Raw genomic sequence first — 27,087 nt, forward strand, 5'->3', positions numbered from 1 at the left:
GGAAACGAGACCGGCACGGGACGGTGGCGCGGGGAGCATGCGGGGAGGGCAGCGCGGAGGGGCGAGCAGTGCCCCGGCGGCTCCAGCACCGCCGAGACCCTGCACCCCGCTCACGGCGGGCATGGAACTTATCCTTCCTTACACCACCCCCAGCGTCGCCTCTCCCTGGCACTGCCAACTTCTCCTAACTTTAAAGAACAAGAGGAGGTGGAGTTAGGAAAAAGAAAGGACCACTTGACTCACGTCCACCAACCAATGGGGCTCTTTTAACAGGGTGGTGAGACACAGGAGGACACCAGTGAGAACACACAGTTCTTACTTTATTTCTTTGATAAAATTAAATATTTCGTGGCTGCCAACAGAGCAAGTTGCACCATATTTGTATTTCCTCTGACTCTGAATGCACGGTTTCCAAAACCAATCAAACAGCATATTGAAAATATTCCTTAGGCTTCACGCTTCAGGGAAGCCCATGACATTTAGATTATTAAAGACAACATTAGAAAAAACATATGCCCATAACAACATTTGAAAATGTATTCGCTACATCATTAGTCCCAACATCACATTTCTGTTGCTCCTCAAAATTCCAGGTAATCAGTTCCCCCCGCATCACCCTGTCTTGTCACACAAATTACAAGACACTTCAATTTTAGGTATCATGCAAGTCAGTAAAAGAGCTTCTTTCCAAGACACTAACACTGAAGATTTGTTCCCCCCTCCCCAGACAAAAGACCCTTAAACTCTTCTAGAAGTGGCAGTCTTCTCCCTCAGACACAGTGCAGCTGGCGAAGACAGATTAAAAAAAGCTACAGAGAGAGAAAAGGGGAAAAAAGAAAAAACAGAAGATTAGCAAAAAAGAGAAAGACATTCAAAAAGCAAGAAAAAGAGATGCAACATGGAAACAGCTGACAGAGGAGAGATGGAACCTCCTTGTGGTACCTCAAGTACTTCAGGAAATCGCACAAGTAAAAACCTCTTTTTCTTTAAAGACTTTAAAAAGATTTCACATAACTTTAAATAACATTCTAATAAGGCAAATGGTCAGGAAGAACCGACAGTGACCTGCAGTATGGTAAAAAAAGCCACATTCAATTGTCCTTTCAGCAGATAATCTAGAAATCATTGTCAGATTAATACTGACTGGTTTTGGGAGCAGGGTAGCATTCAAAAGTAGAGGAAGAGGAAAACATTCAAATTATTTTAACTTGCTAAAAAAAATCCCAAACAAACCACAAAGCAATCAAAGAGTTCTATGGGAAATGAAATTGTATTTATGGTGAAACAGGATACCTGAGAAAATACATTGCAGTCAAGAGTTTGGACTGCCCTCACTGCTGGGAACAGAGGCCAGGCCATGGTTTGATCTGGGGCTGCTGCTATGAGCAGGAGCCAGGCTGACCCTGTGCTGAAACTGCTCCTGAGCCTGTGGCATCACCCAGAGCACTGCTTGGGTAAAACTCCACTAAAAACTGCACTAAACAGCATCATCTATCAGGGCTAGCCCTGAGGTGTGCTTATCTTCCAAAACCCCAGGATCTGGAGGGGTTTTGTGGAGGCTGTCTTGCAGCATGCATCTGATCTTTCAGCAGGGGCAGGACGTGTGGATTCACCACATACAGAGCACTGAGCCCGCCCACAGCACAACTGAGGGATCAGGGCCACAACAAGCCAGTCTGAAATGGAAATGAGGATTTACATGCTAGTCTTCAGATAGCATGAATTAGCAAAGGAAAAAATAAAAGCAAATGAAAAAAGACAGATGATGTCATGAAAATGACATCAAATATAATGAGAAAAAAGTGTTTTATCTCTAAACTATGTGATAATTAAACTAAGATGGTATTGTCATTTTAATGTCATCAATAAATATATTTTAACTGCGTTGTTATTTTGCCAGCAAAAATAACTCACAGAACTTATTTCCATATCCCTTATTTAGCTGGGTGGAATGAGACCAGAAAAAAGAGGAATCCATTAATTGTAGGGGGAAAAAAAAATATGGCAGGATTTAAAGTGGTAGCATCCATAACCTTGTTATGACTAATTTTACATTGTTTAATAAAAGCAAAAAACACCAGTACATACTAAAGACAGAATCACAACGAGGACATAGGAGAAAGCAAGGGAAACACCCTGGAAAGGTCACAGCTGAAATGCTGTCATGTTTTATTAGACCCTATGATTTAACAAGTAAGTGAAGGTCCATTCCAGGCCATTGTATTCAGGGGTAATTACTCAGTACAGAGCCATGGGTTACTGTAAAAGAAGGGCAAAGAAAACAAAAAACAGAAGAAGTAAATGTTAACCAGAATTCACTGTCTGATGAACTCTTTATTTAAAAACAAAACTCAAGTCAGAAATACACAGAAAAGATACTAGCAGGCAAACCACAGCTGCACTTGGCCAGAGTGAACTCCTGGCCCAGTGAGCAAAACACCCTCCTTTTCAGTGCAAATCTTACAGTAAAAACAAGGCTTTTGCTGAATAGAAAAGATGAGAAGAAACCTGTCAACATCTGTACAGTTCTAAAGAGATGCCAGATTAAAAAAATAAAGGTAGTATTTTTTTGCATTAAAACCAGAAATTGTTGGAATCACTGAGAAGGAAGTCAAAGAAACAGCATCATCTTTCTTCAGAAACACTGGTATGTACAGCAAGGTGACCAGCTTTCCCTGAGATTGGATCCAGGATGTGCATCCAGGCCAGCACACTGAGAGGGAGACAAGGCAAGAGATCCTTCATGACCCCTGCAGCATTCAGAGAACACTTAGTTGCAAACCATGGATCCAAATTTGTGATTTCCTCAAGCCTGGGAACTAGAGGTTTGGACTCAGGCCCAAGCCTGGGAGGATGTCAAGTTTTGCAAAAAGTCCTTGAAAGTTATTTGAGTCGCACATGGCAGCACAGGGGGTAATGAGGGCTTAGGAGCAGCAAATTAGCATGGGGAGAGGGCAGCCAGTCTCTGGAGGCAGTACATCCCCGCCCCCCATGGCAGCACCGGGCTGAACCCACAGCAGGAGCTAAATGCACCCCCAAGCAGCTCTCACATAGCATGGAGCGGGGGAAAAGCTGAGCAATGGGAGAGGGGACGCTCGCCCAGGAGCACTGGGTATCCTGCTACTGCCCAAGGGGCAGGAGGAACCTGGCACGAGCACCTCTGGCCAACAGGGTCCCCCACAAGAACAACCCCGGCAGACAAGAGCTCTGGTTAAACCCTCAGTGGTGAGAGCGGGAGGGGAGCAGTGGGAAAGGTGAGCAAACAGGCACAATGGCACAGCCAAGGGTGGGGCATTCGCCTCTGGTGCCAAGGGAAAGGTTCTACAGGAAACCCGAACTGAAAATGAAAGAAAAAGGCAGGTTAATGCTTTTATGGATTAATGACAAAAAACAAAATAAAAATACAAATGTTTCCTAATGTGTGCACACACAAAAAAGAAAACATTGCTAAGTGTTAATAAGGTTTAATCTTGACTAAAAAACATGCTTTATGCAGACACACACACACTCAGCAGTGGGATGAACCAAATTTATTTTCAAAAACAATCCTTTCACAGTTTTGCAACCTACAGGACTCATCAACTGTGACTTGTTTGTATCCTTGCAAAACAGTGAAGCCCTGCAACACTTTATGGATCAATATGGAGAGTGTTTTTCTAAATCCTGGAAAAGTACCACATATACATATTTAATTTAGCAATGACAAATGCCCATTGAAAAAGGCACTGTCTGCAATTGTGTAGTGGGAACAAAGAACTTCATTTGATTCAAAGCCCAGCACACAACAGTGCACAGTTATGAGGACTGCCAAAAGCAATCCAAAACCAACAAAAATCAGTAATGTTCACTCTAACTGCACTTTAGCCGTGCCTTCGTACTCAGCACCAGAATGAACACTGTTATTCTTTAAGCTTATTTTTCTACATTCCGAGCCCGTTAAGCAGAGAATTGTTCTTTTCTTTGTTCTACAGTTACCATTGGCAGCAGAGACATTCATTCAACTGGACAGCTCAAGACGACTGCAAGCGCCAGTTCGAGTCAGTGCAAGACCCTTCTGAAGCTCTTCTGTTAAGTGGAAGGTCCCATTTAAATTACATTCAAATGCCTCTCACTGACAGCATAATGTTTACTTGCTTTTCCATTTCCCTTGTGGAGCCAAGAGGGAAGGAATCCTGGAATCAGCTTCTACCAGTTCAAGGGCAGACCCTAATTTAATTTGGACTATCCAGGAGAGAATGTAAGCCTTAGCTTTGTCTGTAGGTAAGGGTGGACTCAAGGATGAGTTTTTAGGGTGTTTTATAGTTTAGTTTCAACAGGTCCCTTCTCTGAGAGGCCTGTGCACCTCAGTCTGGGGCACTGTCATGCTTGCCTTGGATAACGAGTATTGCTGCTCTGTCAAGAAGCAAGACATTCTTGTGGGAGCTTTCTTCCTCTCACCAGAGAATCATCAGCAAATTAAAAATGCTCAATTTTTTGTAATTAGCTGTAAGTAGACCACTGTCAACCTAGCTGTAAGTAGACCACTGTCATTAGCAGTTTAACTAATAAACCCTAATGATGATGACAGAAACTAGTCTCGCATCTACCTTCACTGTAACCACAAGTTTACATTACAACTTGGAGGAGCAGGAGGGAAGGAGGAGAAAGGAAAGAGAGAGACATTTTCATGGCTAGCTGGGCTGTATCATCAGCACCACATCTCCATAGCAATTGTTGCCATAGTATCAATCTGTGTGATTAAAGAATATAATTTATTTCTAAGAGAGATGGAATAAAGACAACAGAGCCAAAGAGGTGCTGGGAAGATTTAAAAGGAAGAGGATGTAATCCTCATTTTTCTATGTTCCATATCCTAATACTGAGTCTCTGAATTTAACTTTGCGGAATCTTTAAAGACAATTACATCCTTTTTCTACAACTGCACATGTAGAGAGAGACTGATAGAGCACATATAGTAGGGGTGAAAGCAGAAGAAGACAGAGATAATACTTGTAGCTTCAGGACTTGTACACATCTGCTTTTTTAGGAAAGGTAACTGATCCCACTGTGAGGCTCTATTAGTTAATGACGCTTACCAGGACAATGTGCCTCATGCACCATGCAGCCAAACAGCAGCTAACTGTAAAATAGCACACATGTAAGAGCTAATAATGATGATAATGATGTAACAACAACAACAACAAAAAATCAACTGAGTCATGATTAGTGCAAATTACAGAGCTTGGGTTTAAATGAGTCACCTGTGAAAGAAAAAGGCTATTGTACTGCCAGCCAGTAGTAAACAAGCTACAAGTAAGCTCCAGCTTGCAAAATACATGGATTGTTAAGAAAAATTTATGATCTAAATACTGAAACTCATTATTAAGGACAATCAGAGAAGTTACAGAGCAAAGAAAGCAGCACCATTTCTTGCACAGCAATTTTCCCGGAGGCCAGAGAGGCTTCCTATTATCTTCCCAAGCCTTACTGAAGCACTGACTCCATGACCCTGTCATGGAGTTTTCTGTGCCCTTAACTGACAAGGACAGTACCAAAGCTTTTCCATATCAACATGCTTGGTGTCAAGGAGATGTTCTGAGATGAGAACCACTCCAAGGACCAAGCGTGTGACTTGGGCCACAGCAACTGATTACTGATACTATAGGGCTGTTGCCTCCCTTTTCTGCATTCCTGACCCTGACTGATCTCAAGGCTGAAGTCTGCAGTCCTGAGTGAGCAGATACCTATGGGCTCTAAGCATGAAAGAGCTCAGTTGGATATTCCTCACACAGTCCAGGCTGGGCAGAGAAGTCTGTTCCCAGTCAGTCTCAGACTCCTCAGTATGAAAGTATATTAAAACCCCCTGAAGGTAATTCAGACGAACAAATCCAAATAGGCAGTGGAAAAATTAATGGGCGAGTGGAAAAGGGCAGCACTAATTGCTCAGCAGCTTCAGCTCTAAACTAAGAGACTAAACCAGGATCTCATTCTTGTAATTGGGTCTTTCCTCCTCTGTCTCTTCTGATCCCAAGCTTAACAGTCACAGGCTTTTTCCCTGACAAACAGTGCTGTCAGCACTTCGGACACACCCCATATTGTCCAATTTAACAGCACTTCATATACTTAAGACTGCATAGTGCAGGCAAGGATTGCCCCAGGGCCGTGCAGAGGGGGGATTATGGCAGTGGTACAAAACCAGACCCCTGTTTGTCTGCACACCACTCTCTGCACACAGGCACAGGTGGCACAGCACTCCATTTGGGAAATGTACCATAGTGAGAAAGAAGGGAACTGCTCAGTGCTGGGAGAAGTGGGAGATCTGTTTCACTGTACAGCTGGTTGCACTTGAGCAACTGCAGAGCTTCAGGAGCCTGGCACAAGCACTGCAGACAGCCCAGATCCCAGACCCTGACGAGGGGCTGGATCCTGTCACACCAGTCCCTGGCATGGGGCACCCCAGCTACAGCCATGCAGTATATCCCACTGCTTCTGTGGAGGGCAAAAAGCTGATTTAGGACAGGAGAAGAGTACTAGTGCTAACAAGGTGCTATGACCTGTCCCCTCATTTTGCAGTCTTACATTCTGCAGATTCTGAAATTCAAGACTGTTAGTCTCCCTGAATAATTTCCACAATCTTCTCAACCTAAACAAGTAAGAACATGAGCAAGAACATGCTCCTCTCTGAGGGTAATGGGACATCCCTGCTACCCACACCCTAGCCTTGGCAGCTAGTATGGTTCCACTTCTTTACATGCACTGAGAGACCAAGGGAGGAGCAGGGAATCTTGGAGAATAAAAACAAGTTCATCCTCTCCTATGCTGTCAGAAGGCAAAGAGGGAGGAGAGTACTGCTCCCTGATCTCCAGGATGACAGCAAATATTAAAGGCTTCCAGCTACTGCTCAGCCTTACAAGGGATTAAATCTGTCTGCAAACCTTCCCCGATAAGGACTGGCTATGTTGGGAGGGAGATATGAACACCCAGAAAAATAGTAAAGGAGAACCATTACCAAAAAGCAAATATCTCTGAGTTAGCAACTTACTTTTTCCTTTCCTTATCCCTTTTAAGAGTTTGCGATCCTCCAGCCTGCTGAGCCTGTGACTGAAGCAATTCAGCTGCTGTCTTCCTTTGTTTAAATGCATTTACTTCATCATCCAGAGACTTCTTCTTATCCTCTAGCTTCTTCTTTTCATCCTGATGCAATTTCTTCAGGCGATCAAACTTTTCATGCAGCTAAAGGGAAAGGAGAGAGGTGAACAGGACACAGCACTACCAGGTATTCTGTTCACAGGAAAAGAGGAAGATGAAAGGATCCCTTGAGATCTGAGCCTGTGAGTCTCCATTGGTCTCCACATCATTTCTAGCTACTGAGCTACCAGTTCCCAGACAAAGGGCAGGGAACAGCCTCCTTCCACAACAACTTACAGGCAGGCAGTGTTCTAGTAATGCATCATTGTGCAGACTAAGAACAGAGGACTGGGAGAGCATAAGGGTAAAAAAAAAAACCTAATTATTTCCAGGGGTCGCTGCCTTATTCCTCTTTAAAGGTCAGTAATTTAATTGATTTTTCACAATACTAAGAAAGTTGTATGGGTGTATTTTTTGCAAAACAAGTTCATCTCAAGGGCTGCTTCTCTCCTTGACTTTTACAACACTGCACCTCTCCATGAGAATCAAGACTCTGGCCCTTTCCTGGTGCAGTAAGTTGTACACAACAAGCACCGTGATTCAGTTTTGTCCTACAGACCGAACACCTTAACATCCCCATCCAAGTTAAACTTTACACTTCTTGGTAAGAAAGTCCTAAACCACACTCTGCAGAAAGTGCTTCAGCAGCAACTACCTATTTGGGAGTGAATCTATCACTCAACCATGAAGACACAAATACTGCAGTCTTTACCTCTTTTTCAGCCTCCTTCAGCTCTGCTTCTTTTTCCTTGACCCTCTGGACAAACATCTGCCTCATTGCCTCTTCCTTTTTCTGCAGTTCTCCCAAAAACTCATTTCTTTTGGCTTCATAAGTTTCTTGTAAGCTAAAAAGGAAGGAAAGTCCAGTGATAAGACTTGGGACAAACTGCTTTCCCTGACCCTTTGAAATCAGGCCATCACCATGACTATTGCTTTGCACACAACACATTTACTACTCACCCACGTGTGCCCAAGGTCTTCTTTATCCAATGATTTTTGGCACTTTTCTGTACATTGAATGTTGGGCAATTCAAAGAGACCAGCTGGCAACAAACACTAGTTCAGAGGAACACTGCTGTCTCTCTGCAGCACAGACATTTCTACTCCCATACCTGCAGATTCACAGACAGTCCTGCACACCCTCCCTGTATTTTCACCTTCTCTCAGTCAGACCTTTGCTGAAGTCTGGATTTATCTGACCTGGCAGTTTTTCTTGCTGCATTGGTTCTTTCCATGTTCCCCCAAGGACACACACACACACGCAAGCACACAGCGCATCCAAAAATGCCTCTCTCAAGCTCTCCTGTCTCCTCCAGGGATCTCACCTGAAGGGTTTGCTGTCTGGATCAGTGTCTTTGAAACCCATCTCTTCCAGTTTACATCGCCTGTAGAGCTCATAGTGGCGTGTGTGGGTCTGCTCACGAAGGTCTTCCATGTTCACACGGATCAGCATCTCCCGCAGCTTCACGAAGTCACAGTGAGCTTCATTCTCCACTGTAAGAAGACATAGTAAGGAGGAAAATGGGGACAGAAACTAAGATCTCTTCCCACATTCCCCACTTGTCTACTCCTCCAACAGGTTTAACAGCCCTTCCAAGCAAAGAAAACTGGCACTATAGGCCTGACACAAGGATTTAACACAGGTTAATTCCCCATGGATAATCAAGTCCAGCAGGCCCTTGCTCCTTTTAAGAAAGCCCACTGCCTCCTTGCACAAGTGTCACCATTCATGCCATGAAAATTCCAGGGCTCAACTCACCCTGCACTGTGCCCCAAGGGTACTGACGAGCTTTCATCATTTTGTTTCCTATTTTCAGCTCCTCCGTACTCCCGATCACTGCAAATGGCAAGTGGGCCTGAAACACATTTAATGATATCCACGTTAGCCCCTCTCAGACCTGGGACCCACCAGCACACAGAGATTAGCACAGCCACTGAGCTAGACAGTCATCATGCACACGCTAATCTCAGGGAGTCTAGTCACTGGCCACTAGCCCAAGACAAGGGGTAGCAGGGTGGGTCCTTTTTTGGAAACCTTGTTAGTGCTACCACTCTATATCCTCTACCTGGCTGATCCTCCCAGCCACAGAGTCTCAGGTGAGATGAGCCAGTGCAAGACTGGCATCAGAATGACAGCTGGAACTGCGGCTTGGACTGTGGTGCTGTCCCAGGGCTTGCCGTGCCTGAGGAGAACATCTGCACAAGCACAGAAGCAGTATGAGGTCTTGGAGCCTTCTTGATTTCATCCCCCCACCACTCCTTTAGCTCATGCTGGAGCATAAGACACCTTGCTCCATCAGATCATGAGATGGAAGTCCATCCCTCACCCCCAGAGGAACAGCTCCTTCCTCCCTGCTTGCTTCCACCCTGGTGAGGAAGGGCTGAACATGTCCCCGGCCACTGTGTCCGGTGTGACCCAAGGTCACACTCTTCCAGCTGAGATATTCACTCCACATTACATGAAGGCTGACTAAGAACAAGAGGGATTTGCTTTTCAGAAACTCAGAAATCAGAAATAGTCACTTCTTAGTTAAGAAGATGGTCTCTCTGCAGAAGGCAAAAAGAGACTTGCCCAGTGCAAGCTCAGCAAAATTGGAACCGAAACCCTCCCACCACCTATCTAGACTCTGAAGATCTCACCTTATAGTCCTCTAATTTCCAAAACTCAGGTAGCCAAGCAAAACCCCCAGACATTGACATTGTACTTTGCTGCATTTTTCTGTGAGATTTCTGCCCACCTCCACTTGTTCCTGGGAACTACAGAGCATTCTGCCAAGCTGCACGGAAGTCAAGTGCAAAGTTTCAGCACTTTGAGTTCCCAGCTCCTTGCACCAAATCCTTCTGCTGAGTTTTGTGAAATAACATTTGTCAGGCAAAGCTTTGAAAGTGCACCAAATTCTGGGCAATTGAAAGGGCCTCAGGAAGCCAACTACATGGAAGACCAGTGACCCTGGACTGCTCTCAAGAGCAGATAGTGAATTCCACAGGTTATCTAAAAACTTGGACAAGTCCATGACAGCTGGTACAAGCAAAAGATTTCAGAGATGATGTTTTTGCTTTCTGAGTGTGGCTCATACAGTCAAACTGCAAACAAAGCAAAACTGCCAGCAAGCACTCACAGATATGGGCTCTTCCCCTGTATTCCTCAGCCCCCAGCTCTCGCATGGGACACGCACAGAGTAAGAGTAACATTTGTCTTATGTTTCTAATAAAATCGGTATTTGGATACAAGTTTTCCAGATCTGCAAAATTGCTTTGGTCAAATTCCGGCCTGCTTAGTCCCCATAAACCTGGTAATTCTGACTGTAATAGAGGATTAAAGAGTTGATTTGTCTGTGCAGCAACTGATACAACCCAGAACGTCTGCAACCCAAGACAGCAATTCCCTCCCAGGAGATAAGTAAATGGCTGAAAGGAAAGACAAGCAGAGGTTCACTTCCACCCTCAGAAGGGCTAACACAGAACTGCTCTGACCAGGAAACCATCACTGACAGCTCTTACATCAGGACAAACTTTATGTTTCTTTCAGGCCTCTCCAGAACACTGTACAACTATTAATACTAGATCAAGAGGTGGCACAAACGCACATCAGCTAGACCTCTACTACATCCACAGCACTGAAGCAAGCAACTTCCCCTATTTGATTTCCTGTGAAAAGCCTTCTGGAAAATGGGACCATGGTCAGGATGTGCTGCCAGAAAGGCCAAGGGACAGATTGCTTCATCCTCAAGGAGCCACAGACAGGCACCCACGATGCTGGGAAGGCCAGACCCAGAATGGGCACCTGCAGGCACCTCAAAGCATGTCTGGCCCAAGTTGCGTACTGCTTTTCACGCGTTGCTGGCTAAGCTGTGTAAGTCCTTTCCACATGATCCTGGAAGTTTACTGGTGGGAGCCCATCAGGTAATGCACAGGACAGAAATAATGACAAACCCTCGAGCTGAAAAGGGTTAAACACTGATTTCCCTCAACAGACATGCACAAGGACAAGGAGAGTATTAAAACTCTGTTTTCTGACTAGAAAAGCCCATCAGAGAGGCAGTAGCCTACCACAAAGCTCTCCTAGCCTAGGATGACACTACAAAGACAAGATTCTTGTGAAACCCTCTGTTTTTAAGACACAAAATAAAAGGGAAAGCAGATTTAAGAAACATCCCAATATGGGCCATCAACCTCTACATTGACAGTGCTGTTCTGGGAGATGAGGAAGAACCAAGTCACTTACATTCATTGTCCCATTTATCTCTGCCACTGATTCATCATCTGTTGGAAACTGATAGATCTGCACCCCATTACTGACCAGTTCACTTGTGATTTTAATTTTAAACTTGGTCAGCTCACTCTTGGAAATGGCATCAGATTTGGCAATGATGGGAATGATGTTCACCTAGAAAAAAACAGAGGTATGAAGTAATCAACTTTGCTCCTGGGAGTTTCTCCAAGTCTGCAATACGACCTTCAAAAACTTGTAAGTGCTCAATAAATCTACAGAATTATCTGCTAACTTAGTCATTTCCACAAGAAGGGCTATTCAGGGTGGATAGATCCTGTGGAAAAGCAGCAGCCTTTCCACTATGCAAACAGTAAATCTGCCCAGTAAGAGTTAAGCGTGCCAACCTTGCTGTCGAGCTTCTTCATTGTTACCAAGTCCAGGGATTTCAGGGAATGGCCTGTAGGAGCAATGAAGTACAGGCAAGCGTGGATCCGGGTATCATGGTAGTTGTGCAAGACCCTTCTTATCTTCAGTTCTTCTTGCAAGTAGGCTTCAAACTGAGCATCAATGAACTCAACGATGGGCTTATAGCTTTGGAGAAAGGGAAAAAAAAGCTAAACATCTCACAGTCAGAGAGCTAAACAGACAGGACAACGCTCCTTTGCTTGCTTTTAAGAAACAAGCTGTTGATAGATTTCACTTTCTGAGACCAATTCTCTCCACCTCCCTTGCTCCCCACTCGTTAGAAATTTTTAAGTTGCACTGCTGACAAGGAGACATGGTCCTACATCAGACTCTAGCAGCCTGTTTGTCAAAACACAGTATCAGCATTCAGCAGATACACCATCCTCTCCAGGGAAGGCAGACTCTCATATTTTGAAATGTGAGGCATCACCTTGATGCCTTAAGGGTGAGAGACTTCCTAAAGCAAGGCTAATGTAGACGCATTTGCAGCAGTGTGTAACCCTTGCTTGCACTCAGGGAGTGAATGGCTTGCTGCTCTCACAGCCCCACATGCTGCTGGTGGAAGACACAGCTTCATTCAGAACTACCTTTGCCCAGTGCTCTGGTGCACAAAATTCCTGCAACTCCCATGCAAGGCCTTCTGAAATACAGAGCCTAACAGACCCATAATGTAAAGGACATCACTGCATTTTAAACAAACTTTAAAAAAAAAAATCTAACAGACCCACAAAAAAGCAAATCCCATCAGCAATGTCTCTGCAGAGATGCACCTTGGAGACTGTCTAGTGTTAACTGCACGTCCCTTAACCAACACACTCCAGCCACTCTGGGATGTGAGCTGCCAAAGACACTTCCCCAGGGTATCTCACTGCACATTTATTGTGCTTCCTGTGGCTCTTCCCATGGAAGCGCCCTGCCAGAACTGGATATTAAGCCAAGCAAACACTAAACCACACAAGTGGTTTGGTCAGCAGCTTGAGGTCAGCACAAACCAAAACAAGCCCAGATGCCCTGGAGCATTTCAGTTTCCCCACCAGAAAAATTTGGGCAGAAGGTTTCCAGCCAGGCAGATTTGCTTTGACAGCATGAAAAAAGCTGCTTTATAGCTGAAGCAACGCTGACACTCCAGAGCCTCTGTCCTCTCCTCTACCTGTCCCATCCCAAAGAGGTGACAAGGACAACTCCTAAGAAGCAAGCAGGAAAACACTGCAGTGCAGTCAGGCTCAACTAGGGCACAGGGAGAATGAAAAGCCACATCATGATATAGCCTCTCTCCCCCATACTCACCTGTCCTCTTTGTTGATCTGATCCCCAAAGCCCACTGTGCTCACAATAGTCAGCTTGAGGTTGACATTGCTCTCCTGCAGGTCATAGGTACTGGATTTCAGCTGGACCCCAGGCTGTGAGTGAGATGCTGGATCACCTTCAAACTTGGTGTTGAAAAGGGTGTCCATGAGGGTGGACTTACCAAGGCCAGTTTCCCCTATTGGAGAAAAAGAGAGTTGAAATATTTTGTTGAATATTAATATGGGTTGGCCTTTCAGCTTCCAAACGTTAACAGGGGTGAAATTGTAGCAGATGAAAGCAGATCTCATGCTCCCAAGGGAGAGTCTGGTAAACAGAAAGCCATGAACAAACGGAGGTCTGTATTCTGGGCAAATTACATTTCACAGTCTAATGGCCATTCATGTCATTAGAAAATAGAGATGAAAAGAAGATGTGAAAAGGCAAAGGGGAAAGCAATGTTCAGATCCTGCTTAAACCTACAACTACACTACAGAAGATGCTGTTTTCATTAAAAAGTGGGAGAGGAAATGGGGCTCATTGCCATTTCCAAAAAAAGCTACTCCAGATCAATGTCTCTAATAAGCAGTCACAGAAATAGCTTCCTTCCGTGCAGAAACCCTGAGAGCTGGTTCGAGTCTGACAGCAAGTTGTGCAATTGGTTTCTCATAACAAGTTGGAGAATCAGCCTTCTACACTGGCACGGGGCATTTTCTGTAATATCTGGTTTTGTACCTAAGGGGCTACACAAGCTGCACAATATTGCAAAATCTGCTTCCAAAAGTTCTGCTAGTACTGTCAGTATTCTGCTAATATTCTATCAGTATTGAACTGCTTTCAATCCCATTTATCAACAGGCAACTATTTCCTTGTCTGGAAGAAGAGACAAATCCTAGAGACCAGTCTTGAATTTGTTTTAGATACATACCAGGAAGAATAAAACAAATCCCTCTGTGCACACATTCCAGAGGGCAGCCTTCCTTACCAGGCTCTGACAACAGAGCCAGCTCTCTGAGCTCAAAAGATCTGACTTCCTACGCAGTCTGGTCTGTTGCCTTGTGAGGGCTGTTGTGTTTTGGGGAAACAGCAATTTCTGAGCTGCCCAGCTGGCTTTTGGAGAAGCTTCAGGAGCAGCTGAACCCCACCCTCTGCGACGGCTGCTCCTCCAGCCTGCTGTGGGACCACAGAGAGATTGTGCCTGGCTGCAAGAGCACTCCCCTCCTTTCCCCAGCCCAAACAAAACAACTTCACCATTTTCCCACTCTGCTCAGAATAAAAGAGCTTCTTATTTTTGCAGGTTTAGAGCTCTGTAGCAGATCCAAACTTGCATGAAATGCCCAATTCAAGAAGGGGAAACTCCTCCCCATCCTCTCCCATCCAAATGTCCAAATCTCCAAGCCTCACCCCTGCAAGCAGGATAATTCCTCTTTTGGCCTCAAAAGGGATTTTCCTCACTCAGGGCTGAAGCACAAGGCAGGGCAAGGCAAACACAGAATCATAAAACCATAGAATGATTTGGGTTGGAAGGGACCTTAAAGATTGTCTAGTTCCAAGCCCCAAATCCCCTGCTCTGGGAACTGAGCAGTCCCTGATTGCCAGGATCACATATCCAGTACCTTTCCAGAGGCAGCAAGATCCATTAACATTTCAAAGTCAAGGTATACCTTGAGCTGCAGAACTGCCTCGGAGTCAGCTGAAAGCTTGTGCTCCATCACCAACCAACGCCAGCTACAGCCAAAACAGTCACCAGTGCAGTTGCTCTTTGCATCAATCTGGTTTTCAATCCAAAGGGGAGAAGAAGGAGTCAGCACCAGGAGCTGGCATGGCTGCAGACCCTTGTACTACCCCAATGCATCAGCTGTACCTACAACAGAAATAGCCAGAGCAAGGGAGGGGGGCCCAGCAAAGTACAAGGTTACCTCTGTTGCTGGAAGAATAAACTGGTCCAACAAGCCCTTCATTGACTTGGAATCTCACTGTCTGGACTTGTCAGGGAGCATTTGCCCCCAAAGCAGAGAAGATGCACAAATCAGACCAGAGCATTGTCATGGTTTGGAGAGGGATTTTGAGAGTTAACAGCAAACAGCCTGTATGACCTCCCAGGCCGTTCTCAGGGATTCCAGGAAAACAGCAGTGTAAAAAAAGACAAAAATCTAAACAGCCTGAGAAGGCTGCAGCATTTCCAAAGCCCCTGCCAAGGGATGGGTCGGACAGAGCAGCGAGCTGGCTGCTCGCCTGTGAATGCCAGGAACCCTGATGGGACATCTCAGGATAGGGGAGTCCCTCAGCCCTGGGGTGCAGGAGCGTCACCCACACACAATCCTGCAAACCCTTCTCCTGTGCCACTGCCCCACAGTCTGGCAGGCCCCGGAGCAGCTCCAAGGCCACAGGACAGGGTGACAGGGGAGCAGCGGTGACCAGGGCAGGGAGCTGCTCTCTGCAGTGGATACCCAAGGTCATGTGTAAACCACACTGGCTTCCGGACAGACAACACCCTGTAAGTCACCTCTCATTTCTGCCTCCCTCCTCCTTTTGGGTGAAAGATGTTCATATGAGGCCAACACTATTGTTAAGCACATCCTGAACCTGTCAATTATTGCCTACTTTAAATCCATCTAAAGCGTTTTTTTCCAGCAGGAGTGACTTTAACTGTCAGAGGGGCTAGGAGAAATGTTTAGGAGATGCAGAACATGTTTCTACACTCCACCTTATGCCGGCTACACAGGGCCAGCAAAGGCAACTTTGAACTCAAATACTGAGTTTTTCCTTTTGGAAGGGGAAATCGTAACTGTGGCATTTTTCCACAGGGGGAAGTTGCCCATCCAAATGACTTCATGATTAAAACAAACACCCAGGCACTAACATGGCATCTCAAATATCAAGTCTGCACTGCCAAATTTACATTGAGCCAGCAGATACCCCTGACCCTGTACTGTGTAATCCCACTGACTTGACACAGAATTAAAGCCTGACAGGGAAGATGGAGAAGAGAGGAAAGACTGTCTCAGCTAAAAGAATGTTAACACTGACAGAGTGACTTGAAATGGTAAAAGACTGAAGACACTAATAAAGTATTTCGTTATGTTAATTATGAGCAGAGATAGGCAGCAGTGCTATTTTGAAGGCCAAAATGACAGAAGGAAGAATTTCTGAATCTTCTGGGAGTTTCTACCCCACACAGAGGCAACTTTTTTCTGGCTGGAAGATGTGAATGGTGCCAACTGCTTCTTGTAAGGACAGGAGTCCAGATGGAACAGACGGTCTGATAAAAAGGACAAGTGGTCTGTGCTTGTTCCAGCCAATGGCACTAGAATCTTCCCCAAAAACCAGAAATGATGAACAGGGATTAAAAGGCAGAATTACTTTGAAAAAAGCAGCAGTGTATGCAAACCGAGTGAGAGGCATCCCTGGCAGGGAGATTATTTCCTGATGCCAGGCTTATGGACACATGTGATTTGATCTCCAAAACTGTACTTAGGGATTATATAACTTGACAGTGGTCTGCTGTCCCGAAACAGGGCTGACAAAGCTCTGTGGGGAGGACAGGGCAGAGAGAGCGACCTTTACTAGCAGAGTTCTGGACCAGGAAGCTGTGACAGCAATGGAAAAGCTTGAGTGTTATACCTTTCATCATGGGATGGAGTCTTGCTGTTAAGTGTGACACATTTTCAAGGACATTTAAAAAAAAAAAAATAAAAAGGCAAGAGCCACCACAGCAGGCTCTGGACACACAGCAGTCCTACATCAGTGCTCAGAAAGCACCATCCACTCTTAATGCCCGACAGCTTGGCTGAGCTGGGCTCCCCACACATCCTCTCGTTCTCCTGAGACATGTTCCCTGCTCCAATTGCATGTGCACATGGTATCTTCACTGCTCTATGGAAGTGCTTCATCAATTTTCACATTGATGGAACAGTGGTGGCACCACTTACAAAACTACAGCTGGGACAAGCTCCTAACTTTCCAAACCAAAACAGGCATCTTTGTGCTAAATGAACTTTCATGGCTTCTTTCACAGAACTTTTAGCATCCTAAGCACCTGCAACAGTGAGCTGATTTATACACCACAAAAGCTGTACCTCCTCTTTTTGTGCCTGGGAATTTAATTTGCTTTTCCCTAGCAATGTGCTAAGTGAAACAAGCAACTGCTCACTGGCCCTCTTCCCCACAACACTCAGGATTTAAGAAGCCCCAATCATATCATCCTCAATCGACTCTGTGGGAGGACAGAGGAGTCCTTGGAGTATTTCCCTGTTCAAAGGCAGGGAGCAGCTTTCACAAGAGTGCCCCTTCATGAGAGAGTAGCACCTGTCCTTCACAAGATTAACAGCCGTGGCTCCAGATATCAAATAATTCAATTTTAAAGAAAATGTAACTGCATGCACTGCCTTTTCATGTGGAGAAAGGGAAGCTAATCCAATGTAGCAGGCTTGTTGAGACAGGCCCTGAGGCAACTCAGACTGGTAAGGCCATCTCTCAATGAGAGACTGAAAAATAGTTTCATCTGACAGGCGTGCGGAGACACCACACAATTCCCCATTGCCAGGCAAAGGCTGGACTGTGGGGGCAAGGAAGGCAACAAGGGCTCACAAAAGACACTGAAACACCACCTCAGAGGAGCACCCGGCTCCCAGCGTCCACCCCAGGGGACCAGCGGCGCAGGGCAGGAGAAGGCTGAGGAGACAGATGGCTTTTTGATTAGAGAAACTGCTCTCTCCTCAGCTGGTTGCACCAGTGACCACAGAAACAACCACTGGGCAACTTCGAGGCTGTACAGCTCATCACCCCAGAGAGCTGCCTGCTGGAAAGCACCAGGAATCCTGTGCGCATCCCTACCTCCCCCAAGGTGAGCTCCTGCACACCATAGGCTCACTTCTTTGGAGTGAGAGACCTCAAACAGTCTTGGTACAATCCCAGGGGAAAGCGAAGTATTTCTGCCACAAAACAGCCTTTCTCATTGCACTGAATAGGCCAGTTAGAACAAATTCCCTGCAAACCCTGGGGGAGAGGAAAGGGGAAAATCCTGCTTAAATTGGGATACTAGTTTAATGCAACTACAATCTACCCTGGCAAAAATTGAGAAAGTTTACATCAAAAACCAGCAGCCTGTTCCTCCTCTTTTCCCGCTATCTCACTGAGAAATACAGTCAGCACAGAAAGTCTCAGCCATTAAACACTTCTCCAGCCTTTGCACAGAACTAAAGAGGCATGTAAAAAATTTATGACGGAAGGTTTAGGAAGAAAATGGTTGTGCTGAGAAATAAAAAATCAGAGAAACCATCTGCAACCCCTAACTTCTAATGAGAGGTTTTCTCATTTATTCTAGCTTTGGCTCTAGTCTCACAGTTGAGACAGCTTTCAGCATGAGAAGAGCTAAAAACTGCTCCACTCTGGACGTGCTGCTGAGAGTCATTTCTGAAGCTTTCCTTGGCTTCCCCACCAGGAGCTGGAGGAATCAGTGGCTCAGATCCAGTATGACGCAGAGTAGAATGCCACACACAGCTGAAAAATGGGAGGTAATGAAGTGCCTTTCTGTCATGCTTAGTGGGCTGTCTATGGCATCCTCATCCAATCCTCATTTGTTCCCTTATTCTTTCAATTTTTCATCCCAAACTGTACAGACAAGTGAGATCCAACAGAATAAATGACAGATGAACTCTGGGAATTTTTGTTTTCTTTCTCCAGGATGTTTAAGTGTGGGGGCAAAGATTTTCAAATCTTTTTCTAATTAAGTTTATTATATTTTTCTATAAAGTTTCTTTATTTCAAGATTGTGTTATTACTGTTCATAAAAAACTGACATGAGTGACTAATGTACATTGATCTTGGTGAGTCCTTGTTATTCACATCAAAAAGTGATTAATGCATTCCATTTCTGCCCTGCAAAGAGGAAAGCACAGGCATTCAGCTCCTCCCCACACATCAAAGTGAACAGGAGGCACCCACTGCTACACCTAGAACTTTAAAAAAAAACACTACAGTTAAGTAAGTGAAAAAGGAAACATTTTTAGACTTCAGTCTTGGGAACAGGAGTTTCCTTAGGTCATATCACATTCATGTACTGTGGAAATCACCTAGATTCTCAGCCTGACAGTGACCTCCACTTGTCAGCAAAGTTTATCATCTCACAGGAATGTAAGGAAAACTGTCTTCTCAGCTCCATTTAATAGAACTCAGCTCTCCTCTCCTTGCTCTACTACTCTTGTTTCAGACTTAACCCTGCTCTGGGCAAACACCAGGTCCATACCATGAGCTGCATCTCTCACGGCAGGGAACAGAAAACCTCTGCGTGGATGCACAGCTGACCACCAGCTGAGTCCCCAGGAGGTATCCACAGCTGCTGCTCTCCCCTCTGCCACACCAGAGCCCTGCTGGGATCATCTGCAGACAGGGCTCAGTCACAGCAGCCATGGCCATCCAATAACCTCCTGCTCCCAGATGCAGGGCACGGGCAGCAGCAAACCCATGCGACAATTATTAATTCTCTATTTTTAATTTCCTAATTCACCTTACCAAACTATGGTACCAAAGCCATACAGGGTTTTACTCCTGTTACCTAAGAGGAGAGATTATGTGGGATCCTAACCCTGGGGAAGACCTGTGAGATGGGCTGCAGGGACAGACACCAAGTCCTGCTACAGTGCCAGGCCCCAGCTGTGAGCCACACCACATGGCAGCTTGGATAACTGTCTGAACTGTTAAGGCTTGGCCAGACACTCTCTTAATTCAAGTATGCACAGAAAAGAGGAGAAAAAAATAGCTTTTAGTGATTTAAGAGGAACATGACTAGTATTTTGTTATAATAATAATAATAATTCAATACTTAACCAAACAAGACAAACAAAGTACTCTGGCATGAGTACCTATTTTCTTTTAAAAATGTGAGGAAAACAAAGATAATAATAACAGCCTGTGACTTTAGGCATTTTATTTCACTGCTTGGTAAAAAGCCATACTGCAGAACCCCAGTGGGGACTTCCCATAGCACCAGTAAATCTTATTACTGAAAATAGAACAGTCGGGGAAATTTAAATCAAAGCTACCTTGTTACTGCTGTAACCTACAAGCTACATCCAGCTGCACAAAACTTTTCAGCAAGAGAACTTCCCAAAATGGAAATACTCACCCACACACAGGATGTTGAAACAAAACCCATGATTAACTGACTTATTAACCAGCTGGTCAGGCAAACTATCAAATCCTACATGTCCGGAAAGCGGGACAGTACGACAGCCTTCGCCCTGAAATACAATGAAATAGTTGTGTCATTTTCAAGCAAAATATACTTCTCTGTATAAACCCTTAAGACCTCCCAAGTGGAATCAACTGCACAGTCCAAGCAGAGATTTGCACAGATACCGTCAATCATGTCAGCATGCTTCACTCTTCTCCAAAACAATTCCAGAAGGCACAAATAGAACATTTCATTTGCCACACATTTGAAGGTAGCCGTGACAGAAAAATACTAAAATGTGCAAAACATGTACACAAACACAACTGCTGAAATGAAGAGGCGACAAAACACTTGTTTCTTGCGAAAATATGCAGAAACTCAAGTCTCACCTTATACTGAAAACAAAAAGAATCCTCTGTGCAAAGCAATGTATTAATGACACCTCCTCCTACAAGCCTATTACCATTCACTTTATGTGAATTGGAACTCATATGTAATTCACAGCTGCAATTATAGAAACTAGCTAGAAACAGTAAGGAAAACTGTACCTGCAGGAAAACAAAGCAGAGAGAAAGTGTCCAGAACTGAGCTGCTCATAACCCCACAGGCCCATTAGAAGGAGCCTGCCACGAGGGTTTGGGAGTGGAGATACCCAAACCTCCTGCTGGGGAGCAAGGGCTGCTCCTGCCCAGCCACCTGAAGGACTTCCTGAGAAGCTGCTCATGCACCCTGCTCTCTCTTGCGCCCAACACCACTAATCTGGTCTCCCCAGCCAAGCAGAATATGTGGTGCTCCATGCCCAGAACAGCCATGAACTTCAGGAGGAGGGGTCAGAAATTTTCACCTGGCCAGTCTCTGCCAAGGCACCCTGGGTCCTAACCCTGCCCAGTCAACAGTAAAACATGACACACAGAGGCTCAGCCTCAGAAATGGCACCAGGCAAAATGAAAAGTCAGTGCTGCACCCCTGTATTGGTATGTACTCGAAAGTTGTCCTCCTGCAGCCCCAAAAAGGTACTTCCCTCTCTGAAACACAGGCCCTTCTTAAAAATGTATTTTGGTGTGAAAATCAGAAAATTCCCCTCTAGCCTTCCATCAGTTTGCAAAAAATACTACAGCCAAAAGGCAGTAGTTTATAGGGTGTGATTTTGAATTTCTTCCTTCAGAATCATGCTTTCACATATCTTGAAAGCCTGTTTATAGGGACAGGCATACTGGTTTTCCCTCTTCTGCTAATGGCACTGGTATTTTAGGCTAGGAAAACATCCCCAAGGAGTGCACTTACTACAGTAGCCTGTCAGCATGATTACTTGCCTTGTTACTGTTCTGCTGTTGTGGGTTTGGGTTGGTTGGGTTTTTTTTTCAGATATGAGGCTCCAAATACACTTCAACCATTAACCATATTTACCAGTCTGTGATGTATAAATATGTTTCCCCTTAGCCATATTTTGTGTACTAGTCTGACTCTTCCTGACAAGATGTTCACCAAATACAGCGCTTCATTAATTCCTGAGCACCTTCCCTCCTAATGACATGTTCATGAGGAAAGCACTCAGGCTCCCCAGCAGATTCTGGTTTTGCCTACTGACAATGCAGCTGTGAGGTCCAGTAATGCAGAATCAGCTAAAGCAGAAAAAGTGAGACCATCAGACACACAGATTTTGTGACAACACACTCAAACTCCCCTAAACTGCATTCACCAAAACAAAACCCCAGCACTGGGGAACCTCATGGCAGTGTTGGATCTGCAGCGATAACCCCACGGTCCTGGTGAAGAACAGATGGGGGGGACAGAGCCCACAAAGGTGCAAGAGAGAACCAGCAGCAGACAGCTCCTGGGGAAGGAAAAATATCAAGTGTATTTTTAATACTCAGCCTTAAAACCACACCATTGGCAGACTGCTTGAACACTACTCTCCCCAGGAAGCGTGGGCAGGAGTGTGGGTTCTCATTAAGAACAAATCATCCCCTCATCCCTAAATATAAGTGTGATCGAGACGGAATAAAATAAACGGTAGAAGTTAAGCCACTCTCAGCTAAGAGGAGGCATTTACCATCACACAGAATTCAGCCTGCAAGTCATTTCCTGCAGGTTCTTTTTCTCATCACCTGTGGTTTTACAATGCAGTTAAACTACACTTCACATCTGGTACAGGCCAGGAAGCAACTACTGCAAAATGTGATTTCCAGTCACAGCAGCTGAGCCTCCATGTTAAGTATGCAGCCATAAGGTATATTGTGCTACTCTGCCTAAAAATCTACAGTCTCCCTGGCCAAGGCATCAAGAGATTGGATGCAGTGGAAAAAAAAAAGAAATAATGTTTTAAGATCAGACTGGTTTTTACACATATCAGAAAGCTGACAGCAATTACCAAACCAGTGGAGAGAAAAGAAACATCTTCTGTCCGATCCACCAAGAAACAGCACACGTCACCAGTCTTCAGGCACCAAATGGTGTCTCTGTACCAGAGCACTGCTATATATAAACAGCACCATCATAAACAACATACGAACACACTGATTAGTCATCCTGGGTATATATTAAATGTAGGTTTGGATCATCTTGCTCAACACTGAAGGAGAATACATTAAGCTCATAAGCTTTTTGCTGATAAGGTGTTCAAGACTGTCTTCCATTATTCATCTTCAAAACCAGATCAAATTTAAAACATATAGAGAGGTATCAACAAGGTAAGCAAAGTTTAACTACTGTATGCATGAAGGCTTTTTCCAGGAGCATCAGTGAGCACTGGATGGCTGAGAGTCCTTTGTACTCTCTATTTTAAGGTTACATCTTCTTGGAATGAAGACAAAGATGGAATCTCTGGAAAGCCAGTGTGAACGCTGGCACCACACCAACATACCAGATGCCTTTTTTTTCCCCCATACACTGAGTGACCCCCTGCCTAGACAGAATGGGCTGTTGTTGCTTGGGAGGAAGTGAAGCGTGTTTGTCATAAACAAGATTAAAAGAACAAAAAGAGCAACACACTCTCTTGCTGTATCAGGCAGGGCTACTGCAGACTGAAAGTAAGGAACAGCCACTTGGAGAAGCTATTTTACTTTTTCCTTTCTTAGAAGGATTTACATAGCCTTTTGTTAGGGCTTCTCCATGCCACAGAGACCATCACTACCTACTCTAACTCTTACGGAAACTATCCCAATCATATGGAAAATACAAAGATGTCATAATGAATGACCCCAAGCCTGAAAGCACCACACATTAACTATTAGTTTACATAAAAGGGGTAAGATTTAGTCTCCAGGTGTTTGAATCACTCCAGGGTCCTTGGGATGAAAAAACGATTAGAGGAAAATCTTGCTGAATGCACATCTGCGCCCTGATCTACTTTGCAGGACAAGCAGGCACAGTACTGTCACCTCCCGATGTCCTCGGAGCCCAGAGAGGCCGTTGCCTCTCTGTGGAGATAAAGCAGAACACACGCAATGGTGCTGCTCATTGCAAATGTCAACACTGCATATTCGGGACTATTTCTGTGGCCAGGTCTGAAGGAATGATGAGAAAAGATACCATGGCAAAGGTGAAGCCTCCACTTTGTGACATTCAGGCAGAGCACAGCAAGTAAAGAATGTTACAGCTCTGAACCCAAGGGACCCAGTGTCCAGACGAGGCCCACACAGCACAAAACTGCTCTCAAAGGCTGCAGTACAATACTTCATCCAGTTGAGTGTTTCTGTTCAGGACACTGACAGCTGACACTTAGTACTTCTGACACAATTTCTCATCTCTTCCCAAATGAGAATCACTTCAAACCCTGAGGCCTCGGAGACTCCCTTAGGAAGATTTCCAAACAGCTGCAACAAACACAACAGAACCAACCTGCAACAAAACCAAATCAAGCAACACTCACAGAGCTCCACCACCGCTGCCAGTGCTCACAGCAGCCACCTCCTGCCCCTCTGCTGCCCTTAACGCTGAGCCCTGGGGGCTTAACCCCCAAACCTGAGACAACTCTTGCACAAGAAGTCAAACGTCAAATGGCAAAGCAAGGCAGAACCTGAACTCAGGTTTCCACACCAAAGTTTTTCACATCGTCTTTAAGCCAGAACAACATCAGATCCCTTCTTGTGACCTTGGTGTTACGGTATTCACTTCCCCAGACTGCATTTGGCTCTGATTAAACAGCAAATTAGAGCAACACTTGTACCAATTATTTCTCACTTGTACAAGTAGTAGTTCTCCTATGTAATGAAAGAATTATCCAGCAGACAGTATAAACATCCTCCAAGAGATAAATGTAAATCAGGAATGTAAAGTCTAGATAAAGAGTTTGTATTATTTTTCCTTGCTCAGCTGATAAAAGATCATCAAGAATATAAAAGAAAAACACCAGAAAGGTGGGAGGGAAATAGTTTTGAAGCAGGCCCCATGGAAAGCAAGAAGTGTCTCACCAAAGGTCCTGACCATCAACCACCTTCTCCAGACGCACTGCATCACTCAGTCATTCAACATTCACAAACAGTCAAGTGCTTCCAAAATCTCAAATTCTGACAGCTCTTAAGATTATACTTCTTTAGGCCCCTGAAAAAAGCCTGCAGAAATGCCATACAATTTGGATACATTCCCAGGAGAAGTCTCCTCCAGCATACTAAAAGATACATATCACTATCAGCAGTCACAATGATTTTTCTGACCTCTACTAGAGACTGAGAGTTGGACAGTGTCTGGCAAGCTGGTCCTCTGCACCCATCCTCCCCACTGGCAGAGGACAGGAGAAGGGGCTCAGCTTGGTGGTGATGAGGCCACCCTGCCCACCTGGGGAGAAGGGGGTTTCACCGACCATCCCTGCAATAAGTGTGGGCTTGATCAAGGGTTTTCTGGGACAATAGCAGGGTGGTAACCCCAACTCCCCCACAAACCCAGCCCCAGCTCTCACACCTTTAACCCTGTTGGCACACACAGAGCCCTCTGCACCACCAGGACATTTCAGCTGACTGCTCCACAAACCACGGCCATGACCAAATGCCCAAGACCTTGGCTGACAAGTCATCTGCCCGTAAAAGGACATTTTTAATTTGCAGCACACTAATTTCAAGTCTGTCTCACAGCCAGCTTTCCCAGCAAGGCTGTGCGGTATCATAAATTCATTCCAGGCTGCAAGCAGATGTCTCAAACTCCTGTACATTATCTTAGGAAAGCAAAACACTTATTTTCTTTAAAAGACAGGGGAGCAAGTGAGTCACTTCACATATTTTGGCAGTCACATACAAGGCAATGGCTATGTCCAGGAGGAAATAACATCACAAACTGGCAATGAATGGGTACATCTACCCGTTCAACAAGAATGGGTCCATGCTAAACCATACTGCTTTGAAGACGAAATGGCAAGCATTCACCTCAAGTATTACTTCTGTATTAACACATGGACATGAAAGTCGGAAGCCCATCAAACCACGGACAAAACTTTTTCACATGCAAACGCGTTACAGATGCCTCCTTAGCATTTCTCTGACAAACGCAGAGGTGGCTCAACTCCCTCTGCTCCTCTTCTGGATAATTCTCCGCAAGCACACAGGGATCTTGTGCCGCACTAGGCAGGCAGGCGAGTACGGCGGCGGCCGGTGGCCCGCGGGGACATCACCGCGGACCCTCGGGGACAAAGCACAACGGGGACACGGTGCCGGTTTTGGCTCCCACAGCTCCTCCGCGGCACACGGTGCCGGACTGGAGATCTTCCTTCCCCGCATCACGCACGACCGAGCAAGGCGTGATGGTTTCTTTGGGAGGAGAGCAGCATCCCCGGAGAGATAGCGATGCCATTGCCGTGCCCTGGCCCGGCGAGGGGCCCCCAGACCTGGGTAAGGGATGCGGGGCCAGGCCTCCCTAGCGCTGCAGCCCGGCCAGCCCCGGGCAGCGCGGCAGGTCCGGCCGTGGCCGGGCCCAGGCCCCGGGGCACCGGCAGGGCAGGACCCCCGGCCCGCCGCGGTGCTGGCAGCCCAAGGTCGCCGGGCCGGGCTGCAGCGGGGGGGACCCCAACATCCTCTACTCCAGGTAACCCCAGTTCCCCTCGGGTCGGTCCCCAAAGCCCGACCCTCCGGGAGCCGCCGCCGCTCCGAACCGAGTCTCGGAACCCGCGGGAGGCCCCAGGCCGGTGTCCTCGCAGCCCTCAGCCCGGCCGGCGCCCCCTGACCCAACCCCGCCGCCCGGGCCGTGCCAGGCTCTCCCGCCCGTCGCCCCGGCGCTGCCCGTTCCCGGCCCCCCGCCCCGCTGCCGCCCAGCCCCCGCGATGCGGCAGCCCCGCGCCCGCCCGCACCTGCCGCGCCACCTCGGCCGCCGCCATCGCTGCCCGCCCGCCGCACGTTCCGCCCCGGCCTACGGGCGGCTCCGGGCGCGCCCACCGCGGCACCGCGCGGGGGGGCCCCGCCGCGGCCCCGAGTCCGCCCTGCCCGCGCTTCCCGCCCCGCCCCGTCACCCCTCCGCCCTACTCGGCCCCACCGGTCCCGCCGGTCCCGCTGCCGTCGCCGCTGCGTTCTGTGAGGTGCGGGGCCGCCGGTCCCTCCCCGCGGCAGCCCACGATGGTGCAGCCCGGGCTGCGGGCGGGGCGGGCGGAGGTTCAGGGCGGCGGCGAGAGGGGCCAGGCGAAAGGGGAGCTCCGGCCAGCGGGTCCCCAGCCCCGCGGGCTGCCCGGCTCCTCCGCGGCCCCTGCCCGCTCCCAGCTCGGGGAAGGGTTCCCTGCGCCGACTCCTTGGGAAGGCCCAGGGGGACCCGTCCCAATGCCCTGCGGCCCCTCCGGTAACAGGGGCCGGGCGGGGGCGGAGCCGTG

At 46.5% G+C, this 27,087-nt stretch overlaps 1 protein-coding gene across 10 annotated transcripts; it reads right to left on the minus strand.

Annotated features, from left to right (window-relative positions):
- Positions 1-302: 302 nt before the first annotated feature.
- SEPTIN6 (septin 6) lies at positions 303-26,890 on the minus strand. Of its 10 annotated transcripts, none has more exons than XM_069015292.1 (11): positions 26,760-26,889; positions 20,256-20,370; positions 13,133-13,328; positions 11,785-11,971; positions 11,393-11,554; positions 8,927-9,023; positions 8,493-8,661; positions 7,880-8,012; positions 7,022-7,212; positions 5,076-5,119; positions 303-809 (listed from the first exon to the last, which is right to left on the minus strand). In XM_069015292.1, exons 3-10 carry the CDS (start codon positions 13,297-13,299, stop codon positions 5,116-5,118), a joined length of 1,110 nt encoding a protein of 369 aa, XP_068871393.1. In that variant the 5' UTR covers positions 13,300-13,328; positions 20,256-20,370; positions 26,760-26,889; the 3' UTR covers positions 303-809; positions 5,076-5,115. The 10 variants fall into 10 exon arrangements, with proteins under 10 accessions (XP_068871393.1, XP_068871392.1, XP_068871388.1 ...); XM_069015291.1 differs by having other exon boundaries at positions 303-2,259; XM_069015290.1 differs by lacking the exon at positions 303-809 and adding an exon at positions 2,629-3,337.
- Between the last annotated feature and the right edge of the window lie 197 nt (positions 26,891-27,087).

Source organism: Aphelocoma coerulescens, chromosome 4A (genome assembly GCF_041296385.1).
Source record: "Aphelocoma coerulescens isolate FSJ_1873_10779 chromosome 4A, UR_Acoe_1.0, whole genome shotgun sequence".
In the NCBI taxonomy this organism is placed as follows: domain Eukaryota; kingdom Metazoa; phylum Chordata; class Aves; order Passeriformes; family Corvidae; genus Aphelocoma; species Aphelocoma coerulescens.

What these genes read in the sequence shown, in the direction of transcription:
- SEPTIN6 (XM_069015297.1), bottom strand. Translation starts at nt 26,604, where the DNA reads ATGGCGGCGGCCGAGGTGGCGCGGCAG. An exon ending in TTTCAACATCCTGTGTGTGG is followed by an intron (nt 13,329 to 20,255) that starts GTGAGTATTTCC and finishes TTTCTCCAATAG; the next exon opens with GGGAAACTGGCCTTGGTAAG. An exon ending in AGATAAATGGGACAATGAAT is followed by an intron (nt 9,024 to 11,392) that starts GTAAGTGACTTG and finishes AATGTGTTTCAG; the next exon opens with GCCCACTTGCCATTTGCAGT.